Below are 19,787 nucleotides of genomic sequence, written 5' to 3'. Positions count from 1 at the left end.
CACAGTTGTTGTGGCCCCATGCATTCTACACATCACAATGCAGTTAAATACATACTCCACAGTTGTTGTGGCCCCATGTATTCTACATAAACTTGACTTAACATGAAAAATACATACTCCACAGTTGTTGTGGCCCCATGTATTCTATGTGTAAATACATACTCCACAGTTGTTGTGGCCCCATGTATTCTACATAAACTTGACTTAACATGAAAAATACATACTCCACAGTTGTTGTGGCCCCATGTATTTTACGTGTAAATACATACTCCACAGTTGTTGTGGCCCCATGTATTCTACACAAACTCAATGCAGTTAAATACATACTCCACAGTTGTTGTGACCCCATGTATTCCACATAAAGTTGACTTAGCATGACTTGAAAGACATGACCAACTTGAGATAGAAACATTTCGTAACATGACATAACATATAATAAACAACATATTTAACATGACATACTTGCAACAGTGAATATTACATGACTTGACATACATGTAATAGATGACATACTTAGCATGATGTACTTGTAACGTACAATAATATATGACAGAATATATTATGTAACAGATAAAAACTGATGACAGAATAAATTCTGTATAACAGACAATTACGTGATAACTTAGCATGGCATGACATATATAATAACACATATACATACACTGTAGTTCATTTACTTAGCACACATACACAGTAGACTGCTAGTAAGTTAAAAGCTAACTTACCTCGATCTCCGCGTTTCTTATAAAACCTCAAGCGTGATCACGAGGAACTGTAATTAGTGATTCTAAAAGTTAGCACTAAATCATTAATAACTTGAAATATGGAAAATACTAACTTGAAGAGTAAAATTTCCATTTTACTCTCTACATGTAGGAAAATGACCGTTTTACCCATAACTTAAGGATTTTGCATACTAACTCCAAAAGTCACCAAAATTTACATGCCTCATGTAAATTTTATCCTCAACTCAAATATCACTTTAGAGAAATTTAAAATTAATCACAACTATTAAAACTCCATAGGGCCGAAATTCCCATATGCTATTTCCATTGATTTCTGTTTCTAACTTGTTTTGATTAACCTTTTGATCTATGACTTATAAGTATGTGATCTTCAAACCAAACCATCACATGGTTTAAAAAGATGTCCTAAAACATATATAAGCTTCTAATTCAAGATCACATGATTAAAAATTAACCAAAACATAAATTTAGCCAAGAACATCCACACTTTGGCTTATTTGAATATCTCTTTACATAAAATTTCATATCTTTAAAACTAACATCAAATATCTTCAAAATAATAATATAACATGTATATAAGATGCTTAGGATCCTCCAATAAAATTATCAAAGTCATTAGAATAGGTTTAGACCACCAAAGAGTTAAACTTTCTCAAAACAGAAACTGGTTTTTCCTCTTCCAGTTTCTAAGTTTCTAAATCTAAGAAAATCTTTCATCAAAACCTTTAATCATGCAAAAATACTCAACCAATAGTCATATATACATGTTAACAATACTCCATAAAAATTTCGGACCAATATCTATCCATTAGCTTGGTCAAAAATTTCAAACTATAACATATTCTCCAGTTTATCTCCCAGAATGACCTTTCTATAGTTTACACAATATTTGACTGACCAAATGATTTTCAAATGGGGCAAATAAGATATCCATATAAACTAGACTCAAAAAGGAACAACTTATATGAAGGAGACTTTATGATAAAACACTTACAACAGCTTCGAAAGGGGCGTGCAAAAGAACTCCTAAAAGCTGTCCGAGAGAAAGTGTTTGATATTCTTTTAAAGAAACGTGTAAATGAAGATAATTTCGTGGGGAGGGGTGGCTGGAGAGATGCTTATGGATGAGATAAGGGAGATGATAAGGCTGGAGTTGAGAGTTGAGTGTGATTTTCTCCTACCCAAAATATCTATAAAAGATTATCTCAAAATATTCTATCCAATAATATCTATAAAACTCAGCTCAATATATTTTCCAAATGTGGAGTAGACTTGGAAGAGTAAGGTGGCTAAAATATTTCCATGTGTATTTTAAATCTCTATTCTTAAGATATTTTCCAAATGTGTATTTTGCTTAGGTGTCATGATCTCACACCTTGATTTCCTTCACAATTCCATCTAATGGTTTCTCTTTGTGCCAAGTATCTAATACTATTTATTATGTGTGGTTAAGATCTTGCCAAGTGTCCAAATAAAATATCGCTAACCTAATTTAGACATTTCACACTGTGATTTTGAAAACACTACGCTTAGTACGTTTACCGAGGTTACTATTCACTCCAAAAATAAACGTAATAAACTTAGTACTGAAAAATTCTAAATATTCAATTAAGCCTAGTGGTGTAGACTATAATGTATTCTGACACTTCTAACTACCTTAAATAATTAAAATCGCATTTCTGGCACCATAGTGAGTGATAACACTAACTATGTTGACATGCTAAAATCTATGCGATTAGTCGATTCGTGTAAACTTACGGAGTTTTCACGAGGTTCCTAAAATCAATAGAAATTTCTTAATTGAATTTCTAGCGGGCTGTTACAAATAGAGTTACGAGGTTGGAGACTGGGTGTACCTCAAACTCTAGCCGTATCGGTAGTCCTCAATTGGACACAGACGAAACCTTAAGTTGGCTTCAAGATATTTTGGGCCATATATGCCAGATCCTACAAAAACTCAGTTCAGTGGGCTACAGGTTAGACCTGCCATCAACCTCACGGATCCACCCTACGTTTCCTGTGTCAATGAAAAAAGAAATTGGGATCCAAGGTTACCATAGTTCCAACACTATCGCCAGTAGATCCATTAGGTATCTTGAAGCCTGAACCTCAACAAGTGCTTAAACGACAACTGCTGAAGCTCCATAATCGCCCAAAGGTTGAGGTTTTAGTTCATTGGCAAGGACATAGTGAAGAAGAAGCCTCTTGGGAGGAATTTTCTAAGTTAAGAGAAGCCTATCCTCACCTTGTGGACAAGGTGCTCTAAAAGAGGGGGGGGGGGGGGACATGTAAACAGTTGATCAGTGAAGACCAAGAACAGATCTGAGAAGGGTTTGTGCATGGAGAAGGAAGAAAGGCATTATGGGAAGGTTGTACTTGCTATTGGGAAGGTGTTTTACTAAAGGGAGTTCTGCTAGTTGAGGGCTTTGATCACCAACGACCTCCTGATGGGCTCAACCTTTTTAGTTTCTTTTGCATGTAGTGTTTTCTTTAGTCTTTACGTCTGTAATGAGTATTGGGCCATGGCCTGATATTTATTTTAGCTCTTCTTTTAATTCAGACTTTAGTTAGGCCCAGTTTGGGAACCTCAGTATGTAAGAGCCATGTTGCTCAATTATCAATCATCAAAATAGATTGGAAACTTTTTTTTTCCCCTCTCATTTTCTTAAAAAGTAAAAAGTGCCAGTCCTTGTTCGGAAATAGGGATTGAATATTGCTAAAACGATGCATTAATTACTCGAATTGTCTTGTATTACAACAAAGTTTTATTTCCTTGTTTTGCTTTTTCTTTGCATAATCAGGACATTAATCTTTGATGAGATACTCGAGAGTTTCCAGATTTTTAGAGCATAAAATGCACTGGTCGGTCTAACTCATGTCCGGCTTACTGTGATTGAACCGTTCATTTAAAAAATATATATATAATTGGTGGATAAATATATATATATATATATGTAAGGTTTATATGCGCATAAGTGTTATATACCCGAAAATTGAATGTTTGGACGGAAAGAATGTAATGGAAAATAAAAGGAAATTATCAACTAATTAGTTCGATCGAGTGTGATCTACCTTCATGCAAATTAACCTTTTGGCTGTAGTCCATGGTGGGTACGTAATTACAGGACACTGTTTATTACGAATAAGTTAATGTTATTTCACCATTTGATTATGTAAACAAATTACAGTAAAATAAATAGGATGATGCTACAGCCAGTACCACTGGTGGCTCCGCTAGGCTTAATTTTTTTTTTTTTCCAAAACATTTTTAATATTTTTAAATATTTTAAAAAGTATAAAAAATTCTTAATAATATTAAAAAAAAAATTCTTAATCATTAAGGAAAAAAAAATAAAAGGCCAGCAGTGGCCAAAGCATTTTCCAAATAAATTATATAAAAAAGTACGAGGACTGAGTAGCAATATCATGCATGTCATCCGGCCCGGTGCTTGCGACAAATTAGCTAGACAGAAGAATGAATTAATGGGCAATCAAAGACTTTTTTCTAATAAAAATATATTGTTTGAACACATCATATCGACCTAAAATGATACTGAAATTTCTGGGTGTTTACACTAACATATATGCAGATCATACTTCAATTAATATATCCTATATATATACACACAGTAGTACTCTTGAGTCCCATTTTCCTAAGATGCATGCTTCTCATTAATATCATGACTCTCAAAACTTTATATATATATATATGATTAAGTAGCCCTAGATCTAGTATTCTAAACTTGATGATCATGACATATATATATATATCCATGAGTTTGAATTATGGAACCTCACTCTTGGCCGGTTATGATTGATGATCAGTACTTTTTGTCCTTTCCAATTGTCACAATATAGTATTTAATTATATTCTCCCGACCTCCATTCGGCTTGAGAGCGGCCTGCATGCGTGCAGGCCGGCACAATTAAGATCAATAGGCCATTAAAATTTTTTGCATTGTAAGACCCTCCAAATTAGATAATAAAGGCCTCCTTCGAAAGGTGATTAATGCATCTATATATGTTTGCTTTCCTTATTTAATGCATGATAGAAATCATGTTGCAAGAAATCATATCGTCAATATATAGATCAATATATATATATATATATATCCGTCATAGATAGGTTGTAGATAGCTTATAGTGACTCGATCAATTGGTCAAATTAAAGGTCTTGGCCAACCAGCTCCGCATGCACATTAATAATTCTATTAGTAAGTACAGCCTGCCACATGTAATTAAGTAAGTAATTTGTAATTCTGTTATGTAGAGTCTTGGACCTTCTCAAGTTTAATCAGGCCGATCTCAACTTATTTTTAGTAGCAATTAATATTTGAATCCATGCATGCAAGTTTTCTTTCCGCTATGGCTATTCCTCAAGCTCATGGTTTCTTTTGCATGACCTTACTAGTACTAATTCTGCTGCCAACTTCTCATGATGTCTTTGCTCAGACTAAAACTAGTACTAGAATAGCTGTGGGCGGTTCTCTCTATGCAATGGATAACTCTTCATGGATCTCTCCTTCTGGTGATTTTGCCTATGGATTTTGACAGCTCACCAACAGTACAGATTTCATACTTTCTATTTGGTATGACAAAATACCGGACAGAACCGTAGTTTGGCATGCTAAAGGAGAAAAGCTTGCTCCTTTGGGGTCAAAAGTGGAGCTAACTTCTGATCGTGGGCTTTTGCTTACTGACCCTCAAGGCGAAGTGTTATGGAAATCTCCGATCATGACTCTTGTTGTTGCCTATGGAGTAATGGAGGACACAGGCAACTTTATTCTCGAAGATGGCAGCTTTAATAAGGTATGGGAAAGCCTCAATAACCCTACTGATACGATCTTGCCTACACAAACTATGGAAAGGGGAGGAGTGATTTCTTCTCGAAAATCAGAGACCAACTTTTCCGAAGGAAGGTTCAGGCTGCGTTTTCCTCGAGAAGGGAATGAACAAGGTAAACTTGCGCTCAACACTGCAAACCTGCCCTCAACACAAGCAAATGAGGCATATTATATCAAAGGCGATACTGTTGGTAGACTATTGGTGTTCAATGAGTCTGGCTACTTGTATATCCTAGAAGAGAATGAAGAAAATACCTCTCTCACAAAAGGAACACTCCCACCTGGGAATTTCTAGAGTGACTCTCAACTTTGTTGGAGTTTTCACTCAGTACTATCACCCAAGGATTTCCATAGGCAATGAAAGCTGGATACCCGTTTGGTCTATACCAGATAATATTTGCATCGCTTTTCTTAGGACTTCAACAGGTATCGGTGTTTGTGGGTTAAATGGTGTCTGCAAACTCAACCAAGCTACGAGGCCAAGGTGTGAATGCCTAAAAGGATTCTCTTTAATCGATCCAAATGATCCGTATGGAGGCTGCAAACAAGACTACGTACCCCGATGCGAAGAAGATGATCTTAGTTCCAAGAACGATCGATCTATATAACATGGAAGAACTGATGAATACTTCTTGGTCGTCTGCAGCATACACCAGGCTGTCGCCTTTTACGGAAGGCAATTGCAAAAATTCTTGCTTGCAATATTGTATGTGTGTTGTTGCCCTGTTTGAAGGTGACGATACCTGTCGCAAGATGATGCTGCCACTTGTAAGAGGGACATCTGACAGTACAGTAAACGAAATTAAGACTCTAAGTTAGAAAAGATAATTTGACCATACCTGATCGTTCTTTCCCCATTCCAGGGAATGAGACGGTCGCAAAGAACCAAGATCACAGTTTGATACTTTCTGGATCAGTGCTTCTGGGTTGCTCTCTGTTGGTCAACTTTACATTGGTTGGCGCCATTTTCCTTGCTTTCTACCGGAAGAAAGTTGACAAAACTAAGCGAAATGGTAATGTCTTGGAAATGAATTTGCGTTTTTTCACATACCAATTAAGAGCTTGTGGATGCTACGAATGGGTTCGAGGAAGAGTTGGGGAGGGGATCTTTCGGTATTGTTTACAAAGGAGCAATAAAGGAAAGTTCTGATCATGTCCTTGTGGCCGTCAAGAAGTTAAACAGTTAGGCACAAGAGAGTGAGAAGGAATTCAAAGCTGAAGTTAACATAATTGGCAAGACACACCACAAGAATTTGGCGAGACTCATTGGATTCTGTGACGAGAGTCAGCAACGATTACTCGTGTACGAGTTCTTGAGCGGTGGCACCTTAGCAGGTTTCCTTTTCAGAGACTCAAAACCAAACTGGGAAAGAAGAATCCAAGTTGCTTTCGGAATTGCAAGAGGACTGTTGTATTTACATGAAGAGTGCAGCACTCAGATTATCCATTGTGATATAAAGCCTCAGAACATACTTCTTGATGAATATTTCAATGCACGTATATCTGACTTCGGACTAGCAAAGCTTTTGAAGATGGATCAAAGCCAAACTCAGACCGCCATAAGAGGAACAAGAGGTTATGCTGCACCAGAATGGTTTATGAACATGCCAATTATCACTGCTAAAATAGATGTGTACAGCTTTGGAGTGGTGCTGCTAGAGATCATTTGTTGCCGGAGAAACGTAAAGTTAGATCATTGTGACGAGAAGAAGACAAAAGAATTTTAACTGATTGGGGTTACGACTGTTTTCAAGGAGGAGAATTAGATGCTCTTGTGGAAAATGACAGGGAGGCCATGCATGACATAAGGAAGCTAGAAAGGTTTGTCAAGGTTGCCATTTGGTGCATACAAGAAGACCCATCTCTTAGACCCTCTGTGGGGAAGGTCGTGCAGATGGTTGAAGGAGTTGTTCATGTACCTTGTCCATCTCCATTTACTATAACTACAAGAAGTTGAAGCTAGAATTTATCATTTCAGAGGAGAGATTTTTAGACACATTGTATTTAGTACTAGTTATAGAGCCATGCTATGCGCAGGGAAAGCATAGAAGCTAAGGAAAATCAATTGAGACGCATTTGTATATGCAAATAAGCTTTTTCATTGGTCTAGTACCAATGAATTTGGCAATGTTTTTATTGAATTTTGTGAATGTTTTGAGAATTAATGTTTGAGCAACAAAGCAGAGGGCTTTTCAACATCTTTTCGAATATATCAATTCTCAAGCTAATCAACTATCTCACAAAAGAAAATGAGCCTCCAATTACATGAAAAATGCCCTAAGCATACTGGTTGCACCAAATAAAAGCTGTTGAATGTTTTGAGAATTAATGTTTGAGCAACAAAGCAGAGGTCTTTTCAACATCTTTTCGAATATATTACCACCCAATTCTCAAGCTAATCAACTATCTCACAAAAGAAAATGAGCCTCCAATTACATGAAAAATGCCCTAAGCATACTATAATTTCATGAATAGTTTACATTCAACAGCTTTTATCTGGTGCAACCCAAACTTATTTCCTCAAGATGCATGTTGATATATTTGCTAATTTCCACAATGCGTCCATGGAAGCGTAGTCTTGCTTGCATTGAACATTCCTGCATGTTTGCCTGCATGGCATCGTCAACCTCTGATCAATTGCCACTTTTCCAATTAATTTTCAGAGCATATGCTCGTCAAAGTCTTGCTTGCGTTACCTTTCTAATTACGTTTTGATGACTGAGTACCATAATTTCAACAACCATTCAAACAACAAAAATGTTTAACATCCAATACTTGGACTTAAGTGAAAAGGTTATTTTCTAGCAATGATGACAAATCAGTACATGGCGCATATATTTTCCACTCATCCAAAGAATCCATTATTATTATTATTTTTTTTTAATGTCGGGGAACCTCTCCAAGGCAGGGCCCTTTGGACTCACACTTGCAGAATAAACCCCGGTCCCGTGCACCGCACCCTCGGAAGTTTCCCTACACGGAACTGGTTAAATCGCTGACTTTTCACTAGAGGGTGTGGCCCCAAAGGATTGTTTGCACCCATGAGGTGTTGAACCTTGGACCTTAAGGGGAATGAGACCCCAAGACCAAGGCCTTCACCACTTAGGCCAACCCCTTGGGTTCAAAGAATCCATTATTGTAAAAGACTGAAATCATTTTACGCGTTGACACATTACTACAGTAAAACTCATTTTGACATGGCCGTTCTGTCTGAATCATTTCTCCCATTTTTTTCACAGTAGCATACATGTCCTCCAAATTCCCCAAACTTCTCTTCCTCAGCTACCATGGACAACATGAGGAAGACGAGAGAGAAACTCTAACCTGCTAAAGAATCAATTAGAAGGGTGGGTCTGAATGCTGAGACTATTTCCACTATCCCCTCCTCCTCCCATTCATTTTCCCACAACTATAAAAATTGTCTTCACCTGCTAGGAACTGATCATCCCATATTGAAAGGTACACGACCGCAAATATAGCCATGAAATAAAAATTCAGCCATGATTACTGCATGACTGCCCGTGAGAGGATTGGACCACACCTTCACCTTTTACCCTTCATTTCAAATACAGCCATGGAGTTATGAATTCTACGTACTTTTTCAACGAAATGGGAAAGATGAAATATATTCTGTGAGACTTTGGAAAAATAAGTCGACAAAACAAAGAAGAGAAGAAATAAAGATGAAAGAAATATCAAAGCTAAACGCTTCCATTAGTTCCATCTTTCCTCTACATTTTAGATCGCCGGAAATTTATTCTTTTTTGACAAAATACAAAAATACTGAAGCCATGTCGTGGCATCATGTGAATGCGCCACATCAGCACGTAAAAGGAGCCAATGTAACTGCCGGTTGCTCTGGCATTGATATTGTGCCCCCTGCTCCTTAGAACCATGGGGCTCTAGGCCGGGAGGTTCTAATACCTCTCAAACTTCATAGCTTAAAAACTAAATAAATAAATAAACTGATAGACCTTGCGAAAAGTAAGAGTATAATCAACTAAAGAAGTAAAAGATATATCGTATCAACAATCCCCTGTGGAACCGAGAGGACAATGCTTCAGTAAGAGTTAATTGAGGCATCGGAACATTGCCACGGTTGTGTTAACTTGTTCAAACAATTTAGTTCATCACATCTATCAATACTGCCTTTTTTGCAAATTTCCACCCTAGCAAATCCAGAACTGCCTCAAGCACATATACATTCTTAGCTCAATTGTTAATGCAACAATCCCAGATACTAGATAGAGTCCATTTAAGAGATCAATTTCTTTCTTTTCTTTTCTTTATTTTAATGCATTTGTGACTATACAGTCGGCTCGCTGTATCCTGTTCATCATACTATTTCAAGGTACGACCTACCTCAAGATTAACGTGCCTTCTTCAACTGAAAACTTTTCAATCCATCCTAAATGCTCAGCCAGCCTGCAACCAACCAAGCGTGGATTTCATCCAATACCAGAGGATTGCAATAATAAACTTCGGATCTGCTCAAAGTTCACTCGATTTATGCTGCATTAATTGAACTTTAGCCAGAAGCCTACACATGAAGTGGCTGAATGTTATGTCAGGGAGGCTCACATCAATGATTGGACTACCAGGAAATAGCATCAGTAGGGAAATCACTATCTGCCTTGCGCTGAGAGAGGGGGGAAGGGCAAGGGTTTCACTTCCACAGAGCCCAAATTCAGATGAAGCAAAGAGAAATCCCTCTGGGAGTAGAAATTGACACAGGAGCTCTCTTTCTTCACTGCTGATGCTGCTTCTGAGGAGACGAAAAAGACAAATTGATTAATTTATATCGATTAAAATTTAGCTTCCAAAGCCCCCAACAGAACTACAATGAAGCTTCACGATGTGAACCTCCCTGACCAAGCAAATCACTATAGTTGCTTCAGAATACACTTAAGAGGAAACCTTAGAGACAATGAAGATAAAGATGGTCTTTTCCTATTATAATGTTCTAAAATTCAATAAATCACACAATTTCACTCAATCGAAAATTAAATTATATGAGAAACCAATCAAACATTAAATGAAATGGACTGGAAGCCGATGCAGCATGCTTGCTGATTGAATCAACCATCTACCTAAAAGTATTTGAGGAAAGCAAATTGCTGCTGAATGATCCATCTAGTATGTAACAGAATCTGATAAAAAAACCATATGAAGCATGATCAAGCTAATAATTATGAATCAGAATGACCTCATTGGTGATTTAAAATGGAAGAAGAAATCGTTAAACTCTAACACACTCTAGTTTCATGAACATGTTTTACCTTCAATAAGACATGGTGCAGTCAGCTTCTGTCTCTCACAAATCCATCTGAGGCCCATGGCCTACCCAAGGTTTAGGCAGCCCATTTTAGGCCTCCACCGACTTGAAAACATGTATTTCTATTGAATTATGCTAAATTTACTAGTACTATGCTATAATATATCATGTTAACTAACCATCAAAATAAAATATCAACTTAGAACTTACACTGCTAGAAGAGGTTTGAGATCGTAGGCCATCAAGGGCAACCATAAACTCAGCCCGCAGTCGTGCCTCCATTGCAGTCCGTGCAGCACTCTCTGCCTGCAGTCGTGCCTCCATCTCAGCACGTGCTGCACTTTCTGCCTGTAGTTGTGCCTGTATCACGGTCCGTGCAGCACTTTCCTCCTGCAACTTCTGCTTCATCTCACCAAGCTCCTCTTCAAGTGCATCACGCTCCTTTTGAACATCAACAGTCACCTGTTTTGGTGCCTGATTAGACCCACGTTTCTGGCCTCGTAGGTAGCCTGGTCTGGAACCAATCACCGACAGAAACAATTCATCCTCAGTTAGTGGCGAGAGTGGCACCCCCTCTTGCTGTGACCGCTGGCAAATTAAGTCGGAAACTTGTTCCTGCATTAAGAGTATTGAACAGACATCAAGCAAAGCACATACATATATGAGAGAAATGAGCAAAGCATAAAACTGGTAATACATAAATCTGTCGTGCAGTTTCGTCACTCCATGTGCCATCAGGATGACGATGGCACAGAACCCATGTCCTGAATTCACTAGGCTGCTGACCAGTCACGGGGTCACGCTGTAAGGAAGTTAAAAATTACAAATTACGTAAAATCTTGAACGCCAATGTAAAACACAACCAATTACTTTTTACTTTTTTCATTAATCTTTCTACTCACCGCATCATAACTCACGGCAGCAAAAGACTTACTGCCTGTGATTTTACCTGTCTTTTGCTTTGCTCGGTTTTCTTTGTTTCTATCACTAATAGCCTACGTAGGATGAACATACAAGTAGTTAATGCGAGGTACATATTAAAAGCTACAGGAGGAAAATAAAGTAATTAGCATATAAGAGATGCAGTAAATTATACCTGAAATTTAAATTTACTTGAGTATGTAACAAAATAACATTTTACCTTAAATTCATCAGTACCAAAGTATGTAATAAGAGACTCCCATTGCTGCTCTGTGACCTCCTTAGGCCGATTCTGTCTGCGATCTTCATCATTATCATACTTACTAAAGTCCTTGGAGAGTTTTGCTCGCCAACCCCGGTATCTCCGATTTGCTAACTTTAATATACTGGCTCTTCGCATGGGTGTGTCCTGGATTCTCCACCTGCACTGAAACCATATAAGGAAACATATTAGACACTGATATCAAGTAAAAATATGAAAAATAAAAAATAAATAAGATAAAAATAATATATTTATCCTATTTACCAACACAGCTGACACAATATTATCCTTTGCCTCCTGCGGTACATCCGCCCACTTCTTAACGTTAAGCGGTGCATGAATCCTCATCTGTTGGACCACTTCATCCACAAACATTCGCTGATTTGGCCCCACTGCTGAATCAGACATGTCAGAGAACTCAATATCCAACTTTCCATCCCTGCTTTCGTGTGCTCTCTTAGCCAACTTCAAGCCTTTTGCAGGTCCTCGCCCTTTCTTTCTGATCGAAGTGCAAGCTGAATATATATGCAAAACACATGACCCAGCAAATATAAAAGCACTAACAAAAGCAAGCAAACAATAATCAGTAACATATACCATCTGATGGTGTTAGCGTGTCCACTGAAAGCTCTGATGGCTCTGATGACTTCCCAAGAAGGGGCATATGCATGGACGAGTCACTGAGTAGCTGATCAGATGGAGTGTCCATATTGCCTGGCTGTGCTGCATCCACAATGTTCTATATAAAAGAGTAACAAATGGCAACATCAATTGCCTGTTTGTGTGGCCTGTGCACATGCACAATGTAACTAAACAAAACATGTGTAATGCTTCACATGCCACAATGCAATCAGTAGTTATTCTCCCTTTTGTTTGAGCAGATAAAATTCCAGAATCTTCCATCTGCTCTAAACAAACCTAAATAGAAAGGGCTATCACCAAGCTACATTTTACTTTCACGATCCATTCATTTATTTTTCATACAAGTTCATGGTTACTCTTTTTCTTTTTTAGTTCGAGATTATTCTTGAGTTACAATTCATTATTTTCTTAAATTAAAAAACAATTATCACTGAAACTTATACATTTTTCATAATTTTGCATTCAATATTAGTTACTTAATTATTTTTGATAAGATATTAGTTACTTAATTATGTTAAGATTATTTACATAATCTAAGTTATAATGTAAACTATATATATGAACTTATGAAATTTAAATTGACAAAACTTGAATTTGTAATCAATATAAATAACTGTTTGTCACAAAAATAGATATTCAATATTATATATCATGACTTCACCTAAAAATTTTGACAAACAAATTTTGTATTTATATTAACATCTTTATAAAAGTTATATACATTCCTACAATATCTATATCCAGACTTAGATTCGTAAGGATGTAAACATCCTCACATTAGCAATATGATTCCCTCTTGTAAATAAATTATGTAAAAATAATAAATATGAAATTCAATGAGTTTTCACAATCGTATGCAAATTAAGTGAAGTTTATACGAGCTTGGATAATATTATAAATGAGTCTAGTATTTGTTAAGTTTGGTCCATTTATTAAATGAACCAAACTCGAAATTGAATTTATGTGAGTAGAACTTGAGCTGTTCATTAACAGCTCCGATCATTTACAGTCAGATATCGGCAGAGAACAAAGAAAATATCTTAAGAAACATCTCCTCAACAAAACAATGCAACTAAATAACTACAGCCCTTGTTGGACAATTCAGGAACCATTTGTAGTGTATAAATAAGATCTATTTTTTTATTATCATTGTGCAAAGACAACCATTGATGGGTATGATTATGGACAAGTATGCATGTTTGTATCCGTGAGTTAAATGATGCAAACAAGTTAAGGAACTGCATTATCACATCCCTATACCATTCTCTACACCTACTACTGTGATGGCCACCAACTCACATCATCATCAACGTTGACATCAACATCCCATTATTAAATTATGGGATGTATATATCCATTTGATAGATACACTTTCATTCAGCTTTTAGAAAAGAAAAAAAAAATGCATATTTCTAAAAGGTAGACCAAGACTAGGATAACTTCAAAACCAGAGTGAAGGTAGGGAAAGGCCAAGGCTGGCAAGGACAAGTGAAACACACTGCTTCTGTAGAGTTTAAAGTCAAAATAAAATAAAATAAAGAATGGAAAAACACGTTCTGACACTTCCTAAGTATTACCAAGGGAAGGCCCAAATAACCTTATCAATGGACTGGCAGAAAGAAATTACGGGGCATGTTTGGGTAATGCCAAAATTCCCAAGTATTTCACAACTTCATTCCCAAATATCACTCGAATACAAAATACTTCTCTATTTCAAATTTTAAACTTTTCATTTAATCATTATCTAATCATTACTCAAACACAAAAATCATACAACTTTTACAAACTTTAAAACAAAAATTATATTCAAACAACTTTGTAACTTTATCTATTCACTTTCACAAACTACAATACAATACATATTTTAAGAAATATTTTTTGTCAACTTTTTTTCTCTCATTTTCCAAAATCCAATAAAACATTTTCACTCAAATCATTTCACTACTATTTACAAAATACTTGAGATACTTTAAGCATCCCAACATGACCTTAGTGTTTTGAGTTGCCAATACCACAAATACTTCCCTTTGCAGATACACAATGATGAACAAATAATCACACAGTTACAGCAGCAAGTATTTAAATCATCTGCTGATTTGTCTTTCAATCAATTTAGCCAGACAAAAGAAAAGATAATATAGGTTAGAACATCCAAACTGTACAAATTATAATAGACGCCAAATCTATATTATAGTAACCAAAGTGACCAACTGCAATAACAGTCATCCTTTACTTACAAACCAAGAAACCCCTAACGCATCCAGCTGATATAACGTATCTCCCTGTTTTGGTTGATTACACGAATACGTGATAGATTTTAAAATCATGATCTGACTCTCCATTCTGTTTTCAGAAGAAACGTTACATTTGAACAAGAGCTCATTCATCCAGGTGATACCTTTCATAACAATCCACCGCTTTTATACATACTATACAACAAAGCATATTTAAATGAAAGCCCCCGTCCCCCAAACAAAAAAAAAAAAAAAACACAACAACAAAAAACAAAAATGTAAACGATGTGCAAATGATATATTGTTTCAAATTAAAGCCAGCAAAGCAAAAAAATGTAAAGAGAAACTCCTATTTCATTTTATTAATTTATTTTGTCACAACATAAAAATAAAGCAATTTGGAAGAATAAAAGAGAGACCTGTTGAAATGGGGAAGCAACGAAAGTAACGGCCACGTCTTCAAGTATTTCTTCTTCAACAGCGGGTGCGTCTGCCGCTGCTTCCGTCGAACTTGGCCTTTGCTCCTCCTCCTCCTCATGCTCTCCATGGTCCTCGTGCTGCTCGTCGTCCTCCTGGTCCTCTTGCTGAGAATCCTGAGAAGCCTCAACCATGGATTTGGATTTGGATTTTGGTTTGGGCTGGGGTTTGTCCTCCTGTTGGTCCTTGCCGTCGTTGTGCTTCTTCTTCTTCTCCTTCTCTCCCTCCAATTCCAATATCCGGGCACTCCTCCTCTTCTTCGTCCCTACTCCTTCTCCCTCCTCGAACATTTTCAATCTTTTCCGTTACCTAAACATTCACACATCCAAGAAATTTAAAAGAAAGAAAATCTGAAAAAATGGAAAATTGAATAAATTAGGAATTGGGTTTTAGGGAAAATGGTCAAAGGTATAGAAATTTACCTTCAATCGGAGTCAGTGAGATCGGAATTGGGGTTTTAGGGTTCTTTTGGGAGCTCACAGGATTGGGGATTTGTAGCTATTAAGGCGAAATCGAAACAGACGAAAATGTAATCGAAATTTTTTAAACGCTAAAAGATGGTTGTCGGGGCCACGCTGTATAATCGCCACGATAAGTTGAACGAGGGATCGCCCAAAGTTATCGCGCTGAAAAGCAACGCATCGCTGCCATAATACGGGAGGTTCCAACTTTATCACGTCGAGATTGACGAAGGTGACAAGTGGCAATAACTCCTGGTTTCCAACATAAACTATAAATTGTTAAGACGAGCATGAAAACTTTGAACAATACACAATAGTTAATAATATTTACCGTATTAACAAATACAAGTTTTGAATACTTATTTTGAAAAAACTGATGGGAAATATTCTAATTATAAAGAAATTATATAAAATTAATATCACAAATTGATATGGTTTAAAGTGGTTCATTATATTATAAAGTTATTTTTATTATAAAACAGATCTAACAGATCAGATGAAACTACATCAATTTATGAGATTGATAAATTTTACATCTAGTACTTTTTTTTTTATATCTTAAACGGAATTTATTTAATAATTTTAAATGTTAACCGATCTCAAAATTTAAAATGTTGACCATTTGATTAATTTCTACTCAAATTTTATTTATTTTTTCTTTGACCCTTTATTTAGCATGACCCTATTTGACACGCTACTTTAAGAATAATGATATAGAGAATAATTTTATAATATTAAAACATTTAAATTAAGAAAACGATTAATAATGAGGTGGCCGCACAGTCACATTGGTTAGATGTAAAAGAATTATAAAAAATAATTAGAGGTCTATCATTTTTTGTTATTTAAGAAGTTATATTAATCACCATTAATATCCTTATAGTGAGTTGATGATAATTAAATTACCATGTGTATTGCTGGGTTGTTTTCTTAGTTTCAATCGCCCATGTAGAGGGTGATATGTGATCTGCTTGCTAAAACATTGAAATTGCAGATAATAAATAACAGTCTTAACCATAAAGAGATTACACAAAAGTAATCTTACAAACTGATCACATAATTTTATGTTATCTGTTAGATCTATTTTACAATAAAAATAACTTTACAATCTAACAAATTATATCAAGCTAACTCAGTTTGTCGAATTACATTTTTGTAAATTTTTTACGATTAAAGTATTTCCATTAGATAAAATAATAAGATTTTTTCAATGTTTAGTACAAGCTCCCAATATCAGTTATGGTGAGAAAAGACAAAAAGAAGTTGAGGAAGAAGATGTCAGCTGCTCAAATCATTTCTTCTCCTATTTTCTGTTAGTTTTTTCTTTTTGTTTGCCTTTCCTTTTTTTTTTTTTTTTGATGGTCTTGTCCCATTAATGCTTTTACAAAGCTTCTATTCATGTCTTTACTAAATAAAAATCATGCCAAGTTTTGTCCCTAGCGACTATCATGGGAGATTGCCCAAAGTTAGTGTGGAAGATATTTCAACCAATTAGGAAAAGTTGCCTTGGTCCGTAAGGAGTTGGGCTTACATAAGTGATTCATCTCGATTGATGATCTTCATGTTCATTCATCTACATAACATGCTACATCCAGTTAGTTTTTTCACTAGATATAAGCCAAACTAATTCTAGAGAAAGATTTCATAGGAGACTATAAACAAGAACTTGATGCATTGGTTTTAAAACCCGGTCGATTTGGATGTTAGCTAGGATCGGTAGGAGATCATACTTTTGATGGGTTTTAATTTTTCTATTTATTTTCTTTTTTCAAAATTTCTCTTCCTGCAACATTGGTGGGGCCAGAGGTCATCTCTTTCATGCAAAAAGTTGTGGCAAGTAAGACACCACTGCCAAACCCAAAATCTGAATCTGCTGTTTTTGTGTCCACTTTCTTTGCATCTCTTGTAGTTTTGACTCTCAGTTCTTTTAATCTAGGTAAGATGATGGCTCATCTCTCTCTTTTCTCGCTTTGTGTACAAATTAACAAATATGTTGAGCTTTTCATGATTATGAGAGAGGTAGAAGAATATAATAGAATTAAGAGAATTGATATTTGCAGTCGTGGTTGTATAAGCGTCGCGCAGTCTTTTTGAAAAAAGTGAATTAATACGGGACCTACATGAAAAAAAGCTAACTTTTTAATCATGGATCTCACTCTTTTTCAAAGTGATTGTGCGGCGTTTGCATACTCTACGACTGTATGTAGCATTAATCTAGAATTAAAAACCTAATAGCTTCCCATTCCTCACTCAGGTGGATGACTAGTTATGTAGAAATGATAGTTTATAAGGCAGTGAGTGTTTATTCAAATGAGGCTCATGTTACATGAAATTATAACAAATACTATGCTACACAAAGATTAATCCACCAAACATGTAATTTCAAATGCATTAAGGGATACCATAAGTCCATGATGGAGTTTATATGCATCTTATGCTCTTGAAATTTAGAAGAATGACAATCATCTTTGGATTTGATCCTAAAATTTAGGCACAACATATGCATAAATTCTCCTTTCGGTATTTCTTACGTAATGATTTACAAGTATTGAAACTAACCAAAACACAAGCAAAAGTGAAAGACATGAATCCTTGTACAAATAACTGATACAAAGGTATGAAAAGCAAGCATATAAAAACATTCAACATTCAGAAACTTTTGAAATTGCTCACACACCTCTACATTTAACCATCCTTTATTGAGATAAGAATACAGAAATAGGGCACCATTTTTTCAAACCAAACAATCACTTGTAAAGTCCACATTTGCTTAATCAAATCAAAAGCCATGAGCAGAGGGATCCTTGACGACAAAAACAAAGCAATTTGCATTCTCCACAACATGACTAGTCACACTACCCAAGAGTACCCTATATTCAAACATTTGAAAAGATCATTAAGTATAGTACTATTGGTAGTAATATATGCATCTATTCATCGTCCTATTAACTATCTATTATATCAGTTTTTTTCATCATGGAAAAGCATCAAGCCTCGTAGGATATGTAAGTTTCTATTCTACATTGGATCTTTGTTCTTAGCTTTTGTCTAAGATGAACACTTCAAATATGTTCAAAATGTAACTTCGACATTTCTTATTCCTCATTTTTTTCCAGGCATGGGAAATGTAGACAAAAGGAAAATGCTTAGAGATTGCAGATCCAGCCTTGGGTAATTCCTATGTAGTTTTTGGATTTTTCACATTTGTTCTTTGAAAAATTGATGTTTTGTATTGTGATGTAAACAACAATGTAATATGCAGTGGTGTCAAAGTGCCGCCTGTGGTGCCATCTATGAGAGAGGTTTTGTTGGAGGCATTTAAGCAACGTAGTCATGGGGCTTTTCTACCTTAAGAGGTGGTAATGTGTTGCCCAAATGACTAACACAAGAGGGGAGTGAATTGAGTTGTATTTAAAAAAATAACAATTATAAATCAAATATACAATAAAAAATATAAACAAAATACGAAATAACAATAAATATAAAGAGTAAGTGTAAGAGAGAAGCAAACTTAGTATGTTAACGAGGTTCGACCCCACTGCCTACGTCCTCGCCTCAAGCTACCCGTTAAGAATCTCCAAATTCACTATTCAACCTCCTTCAGTTGGAGATAGAAACGTATTACACCTTTGAACAACACCGCTACAAAAGATCCGTGTAGAACACCCTCTACACTTGCAATCACCTTACACGTAGTGATTCAACTATTTCCTATGTAGAACACCTTTTACACACACAAGAGTTATACACATCCTTTTACTGATACAAGAGCTAATAGTGGGTAAGTTATCAGAAAATACTCCTCAATGAGTGAAATAAGAACAATACAGCGCAAACTATATCTCTCTCAAAATGAACAAGGTTTAAGGCTCAATACTTAGAGAAGAGAAAATGAAAACTTTGAATGAATGTTGTATGCTCTTGG

General features: G+C 35.9%; 1 protein-coding gene and 1 pseudogene across 2 annotated transcripts; one reads left to right on the top strand and one right to left on the bottom strand.

Annotated features, from left to right (window-relative positions):
• Positions 1-5,111: 5,111 nt before the first annotated feature.
• Positions 5,112-7,547, top strand: LOC122293832 (annotated as a pseudogene).
• Positions 7,548-9,565: 2,018 nt separating this feature from the next.
• Positions 9,566-16,106, bottom strand: LOC122295010. 2 transcript variants are annotated; one of them, XM_043104017.1, is made up of 9 exons: positions 15,824-16,106; positions 15,344-15,710; positions 12,646-12,766; positions 12,313-12,563; positions 12,007-12,213; positions 11,768-11,860; positions 11,563-11,667; positions 11,076-11,480; positions 9,566-10,355 (listed from the first exon to the last, which is right to left on the bottom strand). In XM_043104017.1, exons 2-9 carry the CDS (start codon positions 15,689-15,691, stop codon positions 10,338-10,340), a joined length of 1,548 nt encoding a protein of 515 aa, XP_042959951.1. In that variant the 5' UTR covers positions 15,692-15,710; positions 15,824-16,106; the 3' UTR covers positions 9,566-10,337. The 2 variants fall into 2 exon arrangements, with proteins under 2 accessions (XP_042959951.1, XP_042959950.1); XM_043104016.1 differs by having other exon boundaries at positions 12,646-12,787; positions 15,824-16,105.
• Positions 16,107-19,787: the final 3,681 nt, after the last annotated feature.

This window comes from Carya illinoinensis, chromosome 14 (genome assembly GCF_018687715.1).
Source record: "Carya illinoinensis cultivar Pawnee chromosome 14, C.illinoinensisPawnee_v1, whole genome shotgun sequence".
Classification (NCBI taxonomy): domain Eukaryota; kingdom Viridiplantae; phylum Streptophyta; class Magnoliopsida; order Fagales; family Juglandaceae; genus Carya; species Carya illinoinensis.
Note: the sequence above shows the minus strand (reverse complement) of the source record. Positions and strands in the feature narration are given on the sequence as shown.